We start from the raw sequence: 20,493 nt of genomic DNA on the forward strand, positions 1-20,493 counted from the left end.
TTAAAATGCTTTAGGATCTGGGAACCTGTGGCCGAGGTGGCTGGGCTGTAACTCCCATCATCCCTGACCATTGAGTCATCCTGACTGGGGCCACTGGGAATTGGAGTTCAACAGCCTCTGAAGAGTCACAGCTTCTCCGCTTCTGCCTGCATCTCAATGATGCTGGCCACGTGGCTTAGTTTGCAGAGGAGAGTTCTCTGTTTAAAGGAGTCCTCTATTTGAAGGGAGAATAGGGTCCTTGAAGCTGCTCATCAACACTTACCACCTGGACTTAGCAGACAATGTGATGCATCACTACAATGTGATGTATTTCTATTTAATATCCAGTAATGATTTCTAAATATGTACCTATGCATAACTCAGCATATGCACATTTTATGCAAGCTTATATATTCTTTTGTCCTTTTTGAGAGGTGCATTTTCTCTTTAGTGGTGATTAACCTAGGTCACATCAGCACCATATACTTAAAGTGCACTTACACCTTTTTTAAAAAAACAGTCATGGCTTCTCCCAAATAATCCTGAGATCTCTAGTTTGCTAAGGGTGCTGAGAGTTCATAGGAGACTCGTCATTACAATTCCCAGTAACAAGCAACAGTTCCCAGAATGCTTTGGGGGAGGGAGCCATAGGTGAACCTATGGCCCTCTATAGGTTGTCAGTCCCAGCCAGCATGGTCAGAATAATACAGATTTTAGTTCAACAACATCTGGAACACTGCAGGAGGTTACCCATCCTTGAAATAAATAAAAGATGGGGGGCAAGTTTCTAAAATTCAATTCATACAATAAAACCTATAGCGGGCTAATACAATTCAGCATAGAAAAGTGCTGCAACTTCAATGCTATACTAAAGCTCAGGTCATAGAAGCTTGCCTGAAGCTGAAGAGAGAGCGCTTAATATACTCATGCAGCAATACAGATGGCAGCAAAATCAGTAATAAAAGACTCACCATTGCTTTTTGCAGAGAGCAAGGAGGGTGGAGACACACCCTTTGGCAGTAATTCAATCCAACCATAGTTATTATCTTTTTAAGGTATCCTAAGCAGAGTCAAGCAGAACAAAATAAATAAATAAATCAAAACTAAAACGTGAAAGACTTCTTTCTTGTGAAAACTTGCTTCAAAGCACAGTAAAACTTGAAAATCGGCTACAGATGAACAAATACTACTACACTGGTTTGTAAGAAGATAAAAAGAGATAAGAACAATAAAGCAGAAATGTCTTAAACAGAACTCTACCTGAATTATAAATGTTGCACAGGCAGAATCTCAGAAATGGTTTCATGTGGGCAGGAAAGGGTCAAAGACTCAACCGATAAGGAGGACTAGTAGCAGCAGTTCCAGATTTCACACAATATTATGAAATTGATCAGCCATGCTGGTTAGGCCACCTGATTGTTGCTGGGAAATAGATGTTGGGGTTTAAAATAAAAACAGGTAACATTGCAATACTAAACATGGTTACGAAGAAATATGTCTACCTAAATTCAATGGATTTCTAAGTTCGAGGGCAGATCCACATCATACTGTCACACGTTCCACCTAAATTTCTGAGTGGTTCGAGATTCCAGGGGTTCCAAGTCCTTACCCACGGTTCATGTTTCCTTTTGGAAATAAAGCACAGCAGAGACTGTGGTGTCTTTAGGATATATGGTTTGTTTATTGACACGTATATACAACCTGGACCTACGATGGAGGGGTTCACAGCATCAACACCCCAAGAGGGTCTTGTTTCTCCCATAACTGCAACCCTGGATGCAAGCAGAAATCAGCCGCCGTGCTCTGGCCCTCCCACCAACTTGCCACCTTTAACCGTCTGCAAACCCCCCCCCCCCAGGTCACATCACCGCCAACCCTAAAACTCTAATTCAAATTCTGCCTTTGCCTTCTAACTAATTCTGAGGCTCCACACCCAGTGCAACCGAATTGGTCGTACTCCCCTTGAATTTGCCTCTTAGTGTATACCAGGCATCCCCAAACTGCGGCCCTCCAGATGTTTTGGCCTACAACTCCCATGATCCCTAGCTAACAGGACCAGTGGGCGGGGAAGATGGGAATTGTAGTCCAAAATATCTGGAGGGCTAAAGTTTGGGGATGCTTGGTGTAGACAATACTGGGCCTAGGGGCTAGGGCTAGGGCTCAAAAATCACTGGCAGCTGGGAGGGAGAATCTGGCATCTGACCTCGCTCTCTCTCTCTGGTTAAAAAGTTTGACACTGTAACAACTTCATGGTGAGTACCAGCACCTGTTTCTAGAAAAAAAGCACTGGGAACAGCACATCAAAATATACAACAAATGCTTATCCATTTCTTGTCTCGGATGCCCATCAACCCTGCATAGCTGCCAAGTTATCCCTTTTTTTAAGGGATTTTGCCTTATGCTGAATAGGCTTCCTCGCGAGAAAAGGGAAAACTTGGCAGCTATGCAACCCTGGGGCAGTTTTGTGCTTTATCAGTTGAGAAACGGGGAGGGAAAAAGCATAGTGGTACCCTTCCAGTTGCTAAAAACAGAACACCCATTTTCAGGGGCATATCTCTGATTATCTGAGTAGATGCCTGTCTGTATCATGGACTGCTTTTAAGTTCCCTGTGGTTTTAACTGGAGTAGGTGGACTGGTTGTAATTGGGATACAATACACAAAAATTAATAGTGGTGTGAGGTGTTCAACACGGTTTTACTCAGACTAGACCCGTGGTAATTAGTGGACCTAACTTAATCATGTTCATTAATATCAATGGGTCTATTCTGAGGAAAAATGTGTTTTAACTACCACCCAGTTTCCCCGTTCCTTTTGGGGCAAAGGGGGGGGGGAATCTAGCAATTAATGGTCACTATTGACACACAGTTACACCTGCTGAGCAGAAAACATGAAATACGTGCCCAGTAAAGAGAACAGTGTGACTTTCCCACATAAAGAATCCCTGCAGGGTTGGGTGCAAGCTCAGGCTTTCATGAAACCACTTGCCTCCTACCTGATCCTGCAAGACAAAAACATTTTATAAATCAGAGCAACGAAAGAGGTGTGCCGTTTATGTGTTAATGCTGCTGAGAGAGTTCTTTGAAATAAAATACCCCTATTTGACATCTTGTGGTGCTGAGATGTCCTGCTGTGAGAGAATTTTTCCTTAGTATATATTCTGTACTGGAGCTGTTGGATGGCCCTTATTTGGAAATACTTCCTGTTAGATTTTAGGATATCACAGCCCAACACAACAGGTTTCTTAAGACTGCAATTCTTTGGAATATTTTTCAGTGGGAAAATAAATAAGAGTCAGTACATTTTATGGAAGTAGTAAACTTTAATACGGTCAAAGACCAGCAAAAGAATAATACAATTTAGTTCATACATTATAATAATATTGAGCACTGCACAATTTAAAAATTTTATAACATATTACATGGCTGTTATAAAACTGAGCCTCTGTCGCCTCTCCATCTGCTATGGGTTAACTAGGAACTTTATATTTGGTGGTTGCTTTCCTCATGGCATGTCTTATTCTTGTCGCCAAGTAGCAATATTTAGCTACAGCCCTAGTGGTCTCTATATCTGTGTCAGCTAGCAGATAATTGGTGTAAGCTTCTCCTGATCGACCGGGTTGTTTGGCTAGGAGCAGTTCAATTAGCTCTTTTCTCGTCTCTTGGTATAACGAACAGTGTAGCAGAACGTGCCCAATTGTTTCAATCTCTTTGTTGTTACATGGGCATAATCTTTGATCAAAGGGAGTCTTGTTATACCTACCAGCTAATAGCGCAGAGGGGAGAGCGTTGAAGCGGGCCCTAGAAAATGCCCAGCGATGTTTAGGATTATCTACCTACTTAAGGTAATTTGCCAAATAAATCTTTCGATGGTCATATAGGTGTTGATAATTTGCAGAGAGCCTGGTAAAATCATTTTGTAATTCGTTGTCGGTGATTCTTTCCTTGATTAAATTTTTCGCCCTCCCCATTTCCAGACTTAGGAGATGCCCTGCTGAGAGTACGTATTTTATGGAAGAAATTCAATGAAATGAAAAACAAAAGATTAAGAACTCGGTGGGCAAAAAGAAGCAGAACAATTTTTACAATGGTACAATGATTCTTCCATAAAAAGACACACATCAGGGAAGGCCTTATTAAAGAAAAATTTCGATAGCCACCTAAATATAAAAATGCAGAGCACTTGTCTAATTTCTGGGATTGTTTAGTTGCTCTGAACTGTTTTTAATACTGCATATTTATTTAATCAAACTTATATACCACCTTTTTCTTCCAAGGAGCTCAAGGTGGTGTACCTACCGTAGTTCTCCTCCTCCCCATTTCATCCTCACAACAAACTTGTGAGGTGGGTTAGGCTAAAAGATGGTGACTGGCCCAAGTCCTAGTCCAATGCTCTAACCATTACATCACACTGCCTCTTTTTGAATGTTATAGCCCACCCTGGTACCTGAGAGTGAAGGATGGGGAAATATGATAATTTCCATTGGTAACGGATTCAACACCCATGAAGGCAGTGCACCCTGAAAGGCGGCTTAAGATCTTCAAAATAAACTAACGAGATAACCTAGTGAATGCACACCAAACGCAAGGATTTGGACCAGGTAGGTCATTCTGGAATCAGGTTCAGCCTCTCACCCACCAGATTTAGGGATTTAGGAGAGCAAAACCAGTTTGGTTGCACTCAGGGCCACAGCAACTATGATGTAGAATGGAAGGTGAGAGGCTGGGGGCACCAAATGTTGGCATTGCATGAGGTGCTGCTGAAATTTGAGGCCCCAAGGCCAACTGCTGGACCCACTATTCTTAGGACACATAGGCTGACCTGGTCAGCCCATTGGTCCCTTTAGCTCAGTGCGACCTTCTGCATGCAAAGCAGATGCTCTGCCGCTCAGCTACGGCCCCTCCCTTCTCGTGGCTGCTGGAAAACCATCTACCTGTTGAATTTCTGCCTGTTCCCAAGCGAAAAATAAAGGGTGCGGGAGGAAAAAGAGGGGGACTTGACTTCTCTCCCAAAGCTAAGCGCAGGGTCCCTCCTGCTTTGAATGCGCATCTCCCACCAGGCAGGCCTCTCTTTGTTTTGTGGGGTGGGAGCGTTTTGTTTCAAATTTGAGGGCGAGGGGAAGCCAAGCAAGCAGCCAGGCGGTCCCCCGCCTCTCCACTGCTGGCGCGGCGGAGCTGCTGGCGCGCCTCCCATTTGCGCGCGCCCGCGGAGCTCTCTTCTGGCTGGCCGGCGGCCAAAGGCAGCTTGCCTGGGTTGCATCAGACTAGACGCTGCCGCTGCCGCCGCCGCCGCCGCTACTTGCTGGGTACCAAAAGCTGGACAAGCGATCTTCTAGAATTTCATTTCTCTCTCTCCGCTGGCCAAGAAATGGTTCGCTCTTGAAGCTGCTCCCATTATAATTACTCTGGACCGGCTCTCTCAGGCGCAGCGATGCTCTCCAAAACCAACCACTTGCTCAGGAAATTTTCCTCCACCGCCACGGTGAGTATAGATAAACTGAACTGCAGAAGCAGATAGGAAGGATGCTGTCGTCGCTACCTTCTTCCCCCCCCACCCCCCACCCCCCCCCCCGGGAAGGGAAAGAGTCTTTTTGCCAAGAGGTGTCCCTTGTGCTTTGATGGTTCTTGCAAGGATTTGGGCGCGTTTCGGTTCACAAGGCAGCAAATTAGATGGGAAAGGGTTGGAGTGGAGGAGAGGGAGGCCAGTGGGCCTTTCATAATGTGAATGGACAATTTGAAAACACACACCAAAAAAACAAACTTGTCAGAGGAATTTGGGCACTGGTGATAGTAGTTAAAAAGTGACTTCTTGTGTGGGATGCTCTTAAAGGTAAGGTTTTTCTTCCCTAAAAAAAAAACTCAGCACCATGGATGGTAAAGATCTTCACCTGTGGGGGAAAAAACTCCCCCCCCCAACGGGGATGGTCAGTACAAGTTTGGTGTTGTGTTACCCTGCTTGTGGAAAGGTTGTGCTTTGAGTCTTTCCTGTGTGTGTGTGTGTGCTCCCTTCCCTTTCTGATTGGCCCATCTTCATTCCCAAGATTGCATTTGGCTGCAGTTGTTGTATCTTATGCCCCCAAACACCGGGGAAATACAATGTTCTCACCCAAGGGTGGGACGTTTATTTCATCAAAGACTATAATTGTGTCATGCCTCCTATCTTCTTCTTCAAAAAATAAAAATAAGAAAACCTCAAATCAGCTTTCACGGAGCTATAACAGGATAATTTTTTTAATGGCCCTGTATGGTAAACTGGGCTGAGAGATAGTTCAAGGTCACCCACCAGGCTTCACAGCCGAGCAGGGATTGGAACCCAAGGCTTCTAGGAACCAGGTTTCCAACATTATACCAGCACTGTAGATAATTTCCACCAAGTTGCCAGCCTGTAACTAGAGACACAAGAAGCTGCCTTATACCAGTTCAGACTGTTGGCCAACTAGCTCCATATTGTCTACACTGACTGGCAGGTGCTCTCTGGGATTCCAGACAGAGGACATTCCTAGCCCTACCTGGAAATGTTGGGGATTGAACCTGAGACTTTGTGCATGCAAAGCAGCTGAGCTATGGCCCTTCCATAAGAGTGAATTAGATTCTTGGGGACTGGGAGAAGAGCTGCAATTCTTCTGGGCATGGATGAGGGGATTTCCCGCCTCTAGCAATCTGCATGGTTTCTAGACACTCCTGTGCTTACTCACCTGCATGGAACCCCAGGCACTCCAGGTATGCATTTCTTAGCCACGTATGCTATTTCTGCAAACCTAGAGACATGGCTGCTGCTTTTGTGATTTCTGGGTTTCAACATGATTGCAAGAGTGCCATGGCTATTTGTGGAGTATTGCAATATTCTCTGGCGGATTGAGTGGACGAGACCAATAGGAGGTCCAACGGTCAAGTAGGCGGTTTCTGCACATGCTGGAATTGGGGGGCAGATTGAACACCCCAAATTATACCTGCACCTGCACCATTATAGCAACACCTGTTTTCTGGAGGCAGGAGATCTGCTGTTGTCACTGAAAGTAGGGTTGAAATGCACTCATGGTTGGATTTCAGGTAGGGGAGGGGGCAAAGGGGCCCTTTAGTTTCTCTTTTAAAATGTGTGTGCAAGTAAGGGAGGCATTCCAGTCTCAACAGTGAAATTCGCAGTCTCTGCCAGCTAACTGCTGCTTTTCAGAAACCTGGATTGTACAGTGTGTTTGACAACACTGTCTGCTGCAGCGTCAGCAGTAGTTTGAATGGAGAGGGGGAACTGTGTCAAGGGATTGCTATAGGAAGAAGGCTTAAGCCGAGCAGCTTGGATTGCATCAGCAATGCTAAATATGAGAACGAATGGCTGACGACAGCACATTGCATATGGATGGGGAGGGGCTTTGCTTTAGGTTGCCACAGCAAGTTTCTTTGCTGGAAAAGCAGCCCACCATAGAAACAGAAAGGAATCCTCTTGCATTTTTTTATATGATGAATATAAGAGCTATCTCCTGGAGCGGCTATTTTAGTGCCCAGCTATGCATTGCTAGGAACTGGAAAGCATCTGCTTTACCAGGGTCCTTGGTTCCATCCCTTCCAGGAGGTCTGGGAGAGACTCCTGCCTGAAACCTGGAGAGCAGCTGCCCCTCACTTTAGATAATGCTGAGCTAGATGAATGCAGTGGTCTGCAGGGGTGGGCTTCGGTCTTTCAAATTTCAGCAGCCCCCTGTGCACAGGCAATTGGCAAGGGAGGGGCAAAGGGGGCGGGCCGCCCCTAGCTCCACTCTGGCGGGGGCAGCGCCCTTGTCCCGCCCCTCGCCTCCTCTGCCCGAGCAGGAAGAAGCAGAGCGTGCTACGGAGCCGGTTGCTGGGCAGCGACGGCAAACCGCTACGGAGCCGGCCAAGCAGAGCAGCAGCGCCAACCCGGACAGACTGTGCATGTGCGGACATGTGCAGTATGTCCTGGTGCATGCGTCAGGACACATGCGCACTGCGGAGTGACGCCCCACCCCCAGGGGGTGCCACCCCGGGCAGCCAAGCGGCACCGTTCGCCACTGCCTGTGCAAGGTCAAAAATCATCTCCACTGCCACCTCTCGCCTTCAGTTCTGCTCAATTCACTACGTCAGAGTTGCAGTGCCCCCCCCCAGCTTGGTACCCGGGGCAGCAGCACCGGTTGCGGTGCCCTAAATCTGCCTCTATGGTCTGGCTCTGTAGAAGGCAGCTTCCTATGTTCCTATTCTTCCAAAGAGCTGCTAGATAGGATGTGGGACGGTCATGTGCAAACTTATCCATCAAGTTCAGAGGGTTAAAATGATGCAAAAAGAATTCTGTGAGCTGATGACCAAGCACACATTATGTGCACATTTCCTCTTATCTTATGATGAATTGCTATCCTTGTCCGTCGGACAACTTAACTGAGTAAGAAGCAATACAAGATTTACAGAAGAACAAGCTAACTCTTCAGGTCTTTTGTTGACAGGATTATTACCAAAATAAACTAAAGCTAGCTTTGATAGGCCAGAGCCTTTTTGGGCAAGAGGTCTACAAGCACTTGCAAAAGGAAGGCCACAAAGTTGTGGGAGTGTTCACAGTCCCAGACAAAAATGGAAAGGCTGACCCTTTGGGTAAGTACTCCACCTTTTTTGTGTGACTATCATTTTTTATAACAGGAACAATGCAGTGACCCGTGTTCATTTTGCTTCCTGTGTGCTGAGATGTGTTGCTGCTGGGTTTGTTGTGAAGCAGCCATCCAATTTCTTCACCAAACACACAGCTAAGCTGAACAAATTCAATCACAGGCTGCATCATTAGACGCCAAATTATAGTACTAATCAAGCCCTTACTGCACCACTCCAGTATTGTCATAAGATCTGAAGCATCCGTAGGAAGACCTAATAATAATAATAATAATAATAATAATAATAATAATAATAATTTATACTCTGCCCCCATCGGGCTGGGTTTTCCCAGCCACTCTGAGCGGCTCCCAACAGAATATTAAAAGCACAATAAAACATCAAACATTAAAAACTTCCCTTAACAGGGCTGCCTTCAGATGTCATCTAAAAGTCAGAAAGAATGAATCCAGAATGATCTACCTGGTTCAAAGTCAGAAAGTTGTTTATTTCCTTGATGGGAGGGCATTCCACAGTGTAGGTACTACTACCGAGAAAGCCCTCTCAGGGGCGGAGGAAGGGGGTGCAGTGGGGGCGGGCCACCCCAGGTGTCACCATTGAGGGGGGTGACAAAATGCCGGGCAGCACTCAGCAAGGGGCCTACAGCGTGCCCAAGCCACGCATCTCTCCTGGGAGAGACATGGTGGCTTTGGCGCACGCAGGCTCTGTGCTGCCCAAACAGTCTGCCCGTTGCCTCCCCCCCCCAGCTGTAGGGCAGCTGAGTGGAAGGAGGCAGGCGGACTACTCAGAGACCCTGCAGAGCATCCTGCCCTGGCTGGCCCCACCCCAGGCACCCGATCAGCTTCCTCCACCGCTGGGCCCTCTGCCTGGTTCCCTGTAACCTCACTTCTCTCAGGGAGGGAACCACCAGAAGGCCCTCGGAGCTGGACCTCAGTGTCCGGGCTGAATGATAGAGGTGGAGACGCTCCTTCAGGTATACTGGACCGAGGCCATTTAGGGCTTTAAAGGTCAGCACCAACACTTTGAATTGTGTTTGGAAATGTACTGGGAGCCAATGTAGGTCTTTCAGGATTGGTGTTATATGGTCTCGGCAGCCACTCTCAGTCACCAGTCTAACTGCCGCATTCTGGATTAGTTGCAGTTTCCGGGTCACCTTCAAAGGTAGCTCCGCATAGAACGCATTGCAGTAGCCCAAGTGGGAGATAACGAGAGCATGCACCACTCTGACGAGACAGTCCACAGGCAGGTAGGGTCTCAGCCTGTGTACCAGATGGAGCTGATAGACAGCTGCCCTGGACACAGAATTGACCTGCGCCTCCATGGACAGCTGTGAGTCCAGAATGACTCCCAGGCTGTACATCTGCTCCTTAAGGGGCACAGTTGCCCCGTTCCGGACCAGGGAGTCCTCCACACCTGCACACCTTCTATCCCCCAAAACAGTACTTCTGTCTTGTCAGGATTCAACCTCAATTTGCTAGCTGCCATCCAACAGCCTATAATGTCCTGTCTTCTTTCACAAGGATTGCTCAAGTAAAGAGAAAACACATCACTGAAAGTGGGTGTAAATTTGCACAATATGTACACCTGCTAATTTATACTTATAGATGCACATTTAGAAATAATGCCTATGATTAAATAAAAAATACAGTCCATCTCACCATCTTGAGATGGTGCCTACCCAGCTTGCTGTCCAAGTGCTAACTCTGGATAGGCAACTTCAAGAAAATCTGTTAAATTGGAAACTGTTGTCCTTAAAATAGGACACACAGGCACCCTATACATGGTCTAGATCAGGAGTGAGTAACCTTTTCAGCCCAGTGGCCTGGATCCTTAATTTTCCCCACTTTGGTAAGTGGGTGGGGCTTCCCAGCTATCGATCACCTGACAGCACCATGATGCCAGGTGACCCATTTTTCTTTTCCATCATGCCTTGACTTCAAGGGGTGGGTCAGGTGGCTTGGGGGAAGGCTGCTTTGTGGGCCAAATTAGAAGCCCTTCCAGGAGGTTCTCCATACCTGGTCTACACCTGGCTGGCTCCGACTGCTAAAGCAGGGTGAGAAGGGGGCTTGATTTGTCCTTACATATTTTACCTATCTATGTCAGTTTTTCAGTCACCAAGAATATTTGCAAGTGGTCTTTCCCCCTTATTTGCCAGCATCAGCTGCAGAAAAGGATGGAACTCCTGTGTTTAAGTTCCCAAGGTGGAGAGTTAAGGGTAAGCCAGTCGAAGAAGTTATCGAAGCCTACAAATCCGTTGGAGCAGAGCTGAACGTCCTTCCGTACTGCACACAGTTCATTCCCATGGATGTTATTGACAGTCCGAAGCATGGTTCCATTATTTACCATCCATCGATTCTTCCCCGTCATAGAGGTGCTTCTGCAATCAATTGGTGAGTTGGCTTGATAAAAGCCTAGCTGAGCACCCATTTGCATGAGAGGTGGGAAGCTGAAGGATGAAGAGGGACCAGGCAAGGAGTGGCCATCTACCCACTATAGAATAGGGAAGGGCAACTGGTGGCCTTCCAGGTGTACTTGGACTCCAATGCCCATCAGTTTCAGCCAGACTGGCTTACGGTCAGGTAAGATGGGAAGTTTTTTAAAAAAAGACTCTTCCAAAGTTTGCAAGGCAAACTATGCACCTGTCTTATAGCTGCAAATAATGAAATGATATTGCTTTATCAAGACATTTTGATCTCATTCATACCCCCCTTTTTGCTTACATTCAGGACTTTAATCCAAGGGGATAAAAAGGCTGGCTTCACCATTTTCTGGGCCGATGATGGTCTGGACACAGGGCCAATTCTCCTACAGAGGGAATGTGATGTTGCCCCAAATGATACGGTTGATGACCTGTACAATCGGTTTCTTTTCCCAGAAGGAATAAAAGCTATGGTAAGACAATCTGAGCTAAAAAAAAAGCCATGTCAATGGGCACTTCAAAAATCAGAATTTTGGTCTGGAGAAGAATATGGCACAAACTGTTAGACAGATATTTGGTAACAATACTACTTGGTGTTTAGTTAGCAGTTTTCTAACAGCTCAAAAATCTTCACATATATTAGTATTTGTTGCATTTATAGCCCACCTTTTTCTCCAAGGAGCTCAAGGTGGTGTACATAGTTCTTCCCCTCCTCATTCAATCCCCATAACAACCCTGTGAGGTAGATTAGGCTGAGAGGCAGTGACTGGCCTGAGGTCACCCAGTAAGTGTCAATGTCAATGTTTATTATTACGGCAAACAGCCAGCATACTAAAACCAGAATTTCTGCATAATTCTTTACATAAACAAAAACAATCAGTGTGGGGATTTGAACCCTTGTCTCTCAGGTCCTTTTCTGACACTCTAACCACTACACATTACCTCAATAATCTAGTGAAGTAGGCCAATATTATTGTATTTTTGTTATGGTCATGGGGCTGAGGCCTATCCAGGAAGTTACTGAATATTTAACTGAATATAATAAAATGAAGGTTAATTTAGGGTTGAACGTAGAACTTCATAGGGCACTTCCATTTTTTTAAAAAGTAATTTTTATTGGTTTTGCATATAAACTGAACAAAAAGAAAATTAGACACATAAACATAAAATAACATATTTTCCTCCTTCTTCCAACCCACCCCCCCTGAGATCCCTCCTGCCACCAGGTATCCCCATGGACAGTGCGCAGTCGAAGGTGGTGCATCTTCATAGCTGGGCTTGTCCCCACCCCCCCTCATCCCCCCCAGAACCCCCTTCATAGGGCACTTCCAGACCTATTTACTGGGAATTCATCCTGGCTTGGTTTGGTTTTGTATGGAAATTAGGCAGTGTTGGCTGTTTAAGGAGCTTTCATTCTAATTTATTTGTGGGGAAGTTAGACAATGCTGTGTGACTGTGTCAAAGAAAGTGCTATTTCACACTTTCCATTCACTTTCTTTATCACAAAAAATAATAATCCCCAGGAAGCAGGTTTTTGTAGAAGACTTCCTAATCAACTATAACTACACAACCTGAATTTGCTGGTATGTAATTAAATCCTGTCTGAGAACAGTGTGGAAGTGCCTATAATTCAGGTGTTCTGAGGCAATACATTGCAACAAATACTACCAATAAAATGCCATTGATATGCTGGTCCCTTGATAGGATTTTCAAGCAGCTATCACACATGCTGGAATTGGTCCTTTAAATAGCTGTAAGAATGATTAAAGAACATTTTGATTCCTAGAGCAATCAAAACTCTGTTGTTGTTTAGGTAGAAGCTGTACAGTTAATTGCTGATGGCAAAGCTCCTCATATAACTCAGCCTGAAGAAGGGGCAACTTATGAAGGCATTCAGAAGAAAGAAAATGCAGAGGTATTGTTGGCAACAGTGTGTTGTGGCTCAAGGTGTGCCTGTGGTTTCTGATATAATGGCTGTATTTGGGCATGATGCTAAACCATGGTTTAGCTTTGCATAACATGAATGGGATTCTGCAATCTCCCTCTCCTCTTAAAACAAGGAGTTGGGAGCTTTTGCTTTAGTTTGTCAGCTTTGTCCAAACTGGGAATCATTAACTATGATTAGTTTCAAAACAAGATAACTTGAAACTGTGGTTTGTAAAGCTGGTTCATTTAAACTAAACATAGTTGGTGTAAAATAAAGTTCCCCATACAGACAAAATGACAAACTGTGATTAACTAAAAGCAAAAGGTAAAGCTTCCAAACTCCTCCTCCTCAGACATGCAGGAGAAGGGGATAGCAGGGATTGCACAGGCCCTGGTGGAGGTCAGGCCTATTCACTTCACACTAAACCGTGATTTGGCATTACATTCAAATGCAGCCAATGACAAAATACAAAAGTTTCACTTGTAAGTTTGCCACTAATGTTCATCCCTGTAGAATGTATTTATTTATTTACTGAATGTATTTATTTACGAAATGAATTGGAACACCTCACGTACTGGTGAGCGCAAATCAATGTGCAATTTAAACTAAAACACCAGGGTATGTAAGAAATCTATAAGCTATTATTCGAAAAACTAGAAGAATTTTCTGGATCTTCCGCTGTGCTGGTATCCTTCAACAAGGGCCAAATTCGACACTTTCTACATACATTTCGTAAACACTCAGAATGTTCCTCTTTCCATAACTAGTTTATTCATTGAAAGAACTATTAAATGGTAGTAACCAACATGCGCACATAGACTACAACTCCCATCATCCCTGACCATTCATTGGCCATGCAGGCTAGGGCTGGTGGGAGTTGGAGTCCAACAACATTATAACTGGACTATAAATTTATTCTACCCACACATTTATTGCTGTGCTGACTGTGACTTCATCCCAAATCCCCCAGATTAATGTCAACAAGGAACTTTACTGCTCTTCGAATTCAGTCCCAATTGCTTTTAAGAGGAAATGTCGATTAATCGATGATTTATCTTCTTTGATCCAGATTTGTTTTTTAATTGTAGTAGGCCTACGTTATTACACTCATAAGACAGCTAACCTCCTCACCCTCATTCTTGAATGAATTCCAAGGAACTGCAACATGCCTCCACAGCAGACATTTATAATTAGAAACATAGTGACCTCCTTGGAATCTCCAGTGAGAGATCAATTTATATGGAACAGCTGCTCTTCCCTTTAACTCAGCCTATTAAAAAAAATAAAAAATAATAATCACTAGTTTTTCTTTTCTATGGAATATCTGTTCTGGGAAAAAAGTTTCTGTGTCATTATTAATGCAAGAATATAAGCTTGCAAGAATATAAGCAGTTACAGATGAACTATTAAAGACCACCACACACACACAAAAACTAAATTCATGTCAGTTCCTTAGAACAGGTTAACATGTGGCCCTCCAGATGTTGTTGAGCTACAACTTGTATCAGGCCCAGGAACCATGACCAAGCGGTCACAGATGGCAGACGTTATAGTTCAGCAACATCTGGAGTGCCACAGATCAGCCACCTCTGGTTTCCTTTACTTATTTAATCCAAGTACAGGTAGGTAGCCGTGTTGGTCTGGCGTAGACAAAACAAATTTTAAAAAATCCTTCCAGTAGCACTTTAGAGATCAACTAAGTTTGTCATTGGTATGAGCTTTCGTGTGCCACACCTGTCTCCCCAAACCACAACCCATATCAGCCCTCCTTTCCACCTACCTTGCTCTTTTACCTAGCTGGAGTAAATCCTTGAACGCCAACAAGACATAAAGAAAGTCAAGAAAGGGATGTGCAAGGCAGGGATGTGTATCCAGAAACAAGCCTGCTGTACTAAAGTTCTTATCTAAAGAAGGTATCTGAAGAAGTGTGCATGCACACAAAAGCTCATACCTATGACAAACTTAGTTGGTCTCTAAGGTGCTACTGGAAGGATTTATTTTATTTTATTTATACCAGGTAAGCCTCTTTTTTTTGGATGGACTAAGTAACAGAAGAAAAAGACAAGCAAATCTTAACTTGTACAGAAGCAGATCTCTTGACTAACAGTGCAATCCTACAGGATTTTAGGCTAAGGTTCATTCCTTACCATATTGCAATGCTATCTAAATAAGGACATTGCCAGTATCCTGAGACAGAAGATGCCCTCTTTACTTTTACCTCTTTACCTTTACCTTTACTCTCTTTTTTACAACTGTTGCAATCTGTCTCACAAAATAGCACTCTTAGTAACATCTGAAAAGTATTTTGTCTCATTGCACGAGGATTAAATGAATATTCTGCTGCATTAACTTTCTCTGCATCATATTATGTTGCTTGTTATTAATCTCAGCTCTGTAGCCATTGTCACAATCAGATGTCACGATCAAACTTGGTTTTTCATGAGGGGAGAGAGCCAAGATGAACCTTGAGCTCATTTGCTTCCCTTTTCTCTTTCTTCCTGCAGTGCGACCGCAAGGAATAAATCAGAAGCTCTTGTTTCTATTTTTTATTAACTGCAGCTTCTCATATGGTCCAAACCCAATAAACTGTGGTTAACCTTAACTATGATTTGTTTGACACAAGTCAACTTAAAACCAAGAGCTATGAAGTTGGTGTGTTTCAACAGATGTTCCTCATTTTAGGGTCTATGCATGAGGCTGAACTATAGTCAATCAAAAACATAAGTGAAAAAGCTCCCACACAAGTGGCATTTAACACCTTTAAGGTCTAGTCATATTAACAAAGCTATCTCTCCCTTTGCTGGAGAGGGTGTAAAGAGGTTGGAACCACTATACATATGTGGTGGGCATTACAAATTACAACCATTTTGGAAGAATGCTGTTGAGGAAAATAAGTTTGATCCCCAAATGAAGTGTTACTTGTACCCCAACTTTAGTATTGTTAGCAATATTTAAAAATGAAAATGTCAATCTGAGATACAAAGAATTGATTCCTCTTCTTTTAGTAGCAGCTTGACAACTTGTTGCCCCAAACTGGAAATCCTTTGAACATGTGGCAAATGTCACAATGGAAACAAAAAGTTTGGACCATAGTACTTTCGGGGGGGGGGGGGGCAACTGACCAAGTAAGTTAAAGCTTTAGCTGGAAAGGCAGACAAGAACAATTTTATAGAAACGTTGTATCCTTTCATCACATACTCAACAGAACATCGCTAGACTCACATTTGAAACTTTGGAAAAACATTTCCCCATAGGGTTCTGTGATCTGGGGATGGGGTTGGATGGGGAGAGAAATGTTTGATAAAGGAGTTTTTGTTCTTATGTTCTTTTTGGAAAACAAAAACAAAAACACTTTTATATGTGAAAAAAACAGAAGTGAAAGCTTTCAATCTGCTTGTGGACATGAGCCTTAGGTTTGCTCTTGTCGCTGTAAGCCATAATTTATCATGAAGTCCAAACACAGCCCTTGACCAATTAACCAATATTTGGAATGGCTAAACAGTATGATATGGTATGTAAGTAGGAATACAGTAAGTAACTTGTGCATTTTGGTTTCCTAGATTTCTTGGGATCAATCAGCTGCAGCTTTGCACAACTGGATCCGAGGGCATGATAAAGTACCTGGAGCTTGGGCAATGATTGATGACCAGGTAAACAATGTACATTACAACAAGCATATTCTGTTGCCTTTTGATAGCCAAATGAGTATATATCAAGGTCTTATCAAGAATGAGGATCAGTACATGACTGCTGAAAGACTGAGGAATGATTTAGGACTCAGCTAGACTGGTATATAAAAGTGATTTATATGCTTTGTATGTGCAATAGAACATTGTGGCAATGTGGAGTCCCGTTTTCTCTGTTTTCCCTGTTTAAATTTACAGTGCTTTCAACTGAAACACTTCTTTGATATAGGCAGTAGGTGCTTCTAATGTAAAATATATTAATGACAAAGAAATGATACTATTTTGCTTTTATCTCTTGAATCATACTTTTGCCAAGGACATTCATTTAGATCAGGGAGGGGAACCTGTGGCCAGATGTTGGTCATTGTCCATTATTGCTGAGGCTGCTGGAGTTGCAATCCAACTACATCTGGAGGACCACAAGCTCCTCAGCCATGATTTAGATGCACTTATAATTGGCGCCGAAATATTCCTCTTGCACGATGTAGTTTACAATAGGAATTTCCCCATAAACTACCCCTGACAGGCAAGACCCACTTTGCCAGTTGTGTAAAATCCAAGCATTGCTGCCCACTGTTTGCTGATTTTTTTTCCTTTTTGTAAAAAATAATAATCTTTTTTTATATTTAAAAAAACAGGTGGTTACTTTCTATGGGTCATCATTACTTCATGGTTCACCACCTCTGGGTGAAGAACTGGCAATAAAAGGTGCTGCAAAACCTGGTCTTGTAACGAAGAACGGGCTGGTTCTGTTTGGCAATGATGGAAAGATGGTAAGCATTTCAGAAGCAGTCTCGGGGGTTGGACATAAGAATGAACTGCAATTCTAAGTAATCATAGAATCGTAGAGTTTGGACCAGAATTATAAGTGGTGGATAACATCAAGGAAAACCCCCAATGATTCCAATGCGAATATTATGCAATTCAAGACAAGGACTGAGTTTGTGATGGCACTGTGATTCTAGGATTCTGAAGATGCACATCTTTACCCTGCCCTGTGACGCCTGAGATATGTGTCACCCTATTACTGTGACTTTGATTTGTTTAAACTATTCTTAGTATTAGATTTTTAAATGGAACCTGCTGGTTGAGGGTGGGTCTTTAAAAAAGCATATTGCTGTTGTTAATAATTATAAATGCTTAGAACGGGAGCTTTGTTTATTACAGGTTGTTGTTGTTGTTTTTACACCGCTAGCTTCGTTTTACATTTGTTTCTTGTCCTGTAGTTGCTGGTAAGAAATCTACAGTTTGAAGATGGAAGAATGATACCAGCATCTAAATACTTCTCCAGTGATGAGCTGTCTGCCATAGAACTTACTGAAGAAGAGAATGAGATGGCAGAAAATATCAAGGTAAACCATTTCTGGGTTTTGAGAGAGAAAATCGATGAACATGTGCGGTGGGCTTTTAAGCCTGGAGACACACACTGTGTTTTTTTAACCTTTCTACAAAGCCTAGAACATTTTTGGTGCGCTATAAGTAATAAATAAGGTTCCACACACTTACCTAGGAGTAAGTCTCTTTGAACTTCAGTGAACAATAATCATAGAATCACAGAATTGTAGAGTCGCAGGTGGCAAAAAAACTCCATAAATCACTGTCCCCTTCCTCTGGATCAGCCTTGAGGGGGACCCTGCCTCTGCCACATATTCCTCAAAGCCCTGCCAGCCCCTGACAGGTTCTATGTTCAGGCTATTCCAAGCAGAGCCACAAGTGGTGTGGGAACTTCAAGAACTAGAGAGAGGTTGCCATGAGGATGCATATCATTCATTCATCAAATGTATATCCAGGCCTTCCTCTCGGAAGGATCATAGGGCAGCTGACAACATGAGATCCAATGAAACTATATGTAATAGCCAATAATAATAAGTGGGTAATAATAATAATAATAATAATAATAATAATAATAATAATAATTTTTATTATTTGTACCCCACCCATCTGGCTGGGTTTCCCCAGCCACTCTGGGCGGCTCCCAACCGAATATTAAAAACACAATGCAGCATTAAAAACTTCCCTAAACAGGGCTACCTTCAGATGTCTTTTCAAAGTCAGATAGTTGTTTATTTCCTTGACATCTGATGGGAAGGCATTCCACAGGGCGAGTGCCGCTACCGAGAAGGCCCTCTGCCTGGTTCCCTGTAACCTCACAGGGAGGGAACCGCCAGAAGGTCCTCGGAGCTGGACCTCAGGGCTTTGGCTTAACATTGCAGGCTAGTTGGGAAGTCGATAGTGGGGCCCAGTTCAAAGATGTTAGTTTCTACAATGCATGATATTTAGACCAACTTGCTTGATTGGTAGATGGATTTGTTTGGATCGTTGTCTCATACATTTTCCATATCTTGCAGTCCATTTGGAAGGGAATTTTGAGCAACGTGGCTGTGATTGAGGATGCCACGGACTTCTTTAAATCTGGAGCTTCTTCTATGGATGTTGTTAGGTAAGTCAACCTCCTGTAAGGTCTCAACTCAGAGATGCTGGAAGCAGAGCCTAATCTTCTAAAGCTAACCTGTCGCTTCCCTCAGGTGCCAGCAGTGTTAAAGGTAAGAGCAGCTGCCAGTCTGGTCAGCTTCTGTGCATGGAATTGTGGCGGAAAGGGCACTGTTTCATTTTTCACCTCAGGCAACAAAATGTCCTGGGCTGGCTCCGGTCAGATTGCAAGCAGAGAGACATTCTGGCTTGATCTTTGCAGCATTGCAGAACCACCATAACAGTGGTCGCAGCTTGACGGCCAGGAAGGGATCAAGTGATCTTGGGAGCCAATAGGGCCCCATCTAGCCTTATATTACTACTACCTCTAGCCTAACTCCTCACTTTGAGCAACTTGTCACTCAGTGTAAGCTAAGTTGCTTGAACATGGCCTGAATCCACTCTTGCTGAGGTACACCTCCAGGCTGCCGGCTCTGGTGTCTCCCATTTAAAACAGTATGGCTCCAAAATGCCATTTGAAAGATGAAGACTCAAATGACTCATGATGTAGTCAGTGCAAAAGCGGTGGGGGGAGAGAAATGAAAGCAGCCACATGCGATCGTCCCATTCAGTTTTGTATTGATTTCACTGTTTTGGTCAACTTTCACTTGTTTGATTTCTTTGTCTCCCAAGGATGATTGAAGAGATTAAGCAAAAATATGGTGAACTTGAGCTACAGAATGAAGATGTCTATATGGCGCCCAAGTTTGGAGATTTCATCCAAATGGTTGTCAGAAAGCACAGGGGAGAAGACAAGGAGGAAGAATTAGTAATTGATTACGTAAGTAGCTTTTTAAAAAGTTTCATTTTCTTTCATTACGCTAGTAAATTGACAAGGTGTGTAGTAAGGGAGAAATTTTACATTGCAATGCCCCTCTGTAGAACATAGTGCATCCCCAGGCATACATTGGCCCAGTTTGCATGTAACACTAAGCCAAACAAACGTAGAAATATATAGGCTCTCAGAGAGGAAATTGCAGCCATTCTGCTCTTTGTTGAGTCCGGTTGCTGCTGTTGTGAGCTGAGGCATAGTTTGACATAGTGTGCTGTGCTTTGGGACTATAATTCCCATCAGCCCCAACTGGAAGGCACCAGGATAGTAATATTGATTCTAGTACAGTCTTACCTCGGAAGTCGAATGGAGTCCTTTCGACTTCCAAAACGTTCGGAAACCAAGGCATGGCTTCCGATTGGCAGCAGGAAGCTCCTGCAGCCAATTGGAAGCCGCAGAAACCACGTCAGATGTTCAGGTTCCAAAGAATATTCACAAACTGGAACAATAACTTCTGGGTTTGCGGCAATTGGGAGCCAAAATGTTTGACTCGCAAGGCATTCGGGATCCAAGGTACAACTGTAGCTGTTAGAATCAAATCACCTGACATATAGATAACTTGTCTGGAGGTAAACTGAAGATT

At 43.7% G+C, this 20,493-nt stretch overlaps 1 protein-coding gene across 1 annotated transcript in view; it reads left to right on the forward strand.

The window, feature by feature from the left end:
* The first annotated feature begins 5,344 nt into the window (after positions 1-5,344).
* The window catches only part of ALDH1L2 (aldehyde dehydrogenase 1 family member L2), a 30,338-nt gene continuing 15,189 nt past the window's right edge, over positions 5,345-20,493 (forward strand). The window contains exons 1-10 of the mRNA XM_035128107.2: positions 5,345-5,458; positions 8,421-8,565; positions 10,733-10,967; positions 11,304-11,469; positions 12,810-12,911; positions 16,484-16,573; positions 17,248-17,382; positions 17,836-17,961; positions 18,958-19,049; positions 19,712-19,859. Coding sequence (XP_034983998.2) covers positions 5,408-5,458; positions 8,421-8,565; positions 10,733-10,967; positions 11,304-11,469; positions 12,810-12,911; positions 16,484-16,573; positions 17,248-17,382; positions 17,836-17,961; positions 18,958-19,049; positions 19,712-19,859 — 1,290 coding nt within the window. The 5' untranslated portion in view covers positions 5,345-5,407. The remainder of the gene's footprint in view (positions 5,459-8,420; positions 8,566-10,732; positions 10,968-11,303; positions 11,470-12,809; positions 12,912-16,483; positions 16,574-17,247; positions 17,383-17,835; positions 17,962-18,957; positions 19,050-19,711; positions 19,860-20,493) is intronic.

This window comes from Zootoca vivipara, chromosome 10, assembly GCF_963506605.1.
Source record: "Zootoca vivipara chromosome 10, rZooViv1.1, whole genome shotgun sequence".
Lineage (NCBI taxonomy): Eukaryota > Metazoa > Chordata > Lepidosauria > Squamata > Lacertidae > Zootoca > Zootoca vivipara.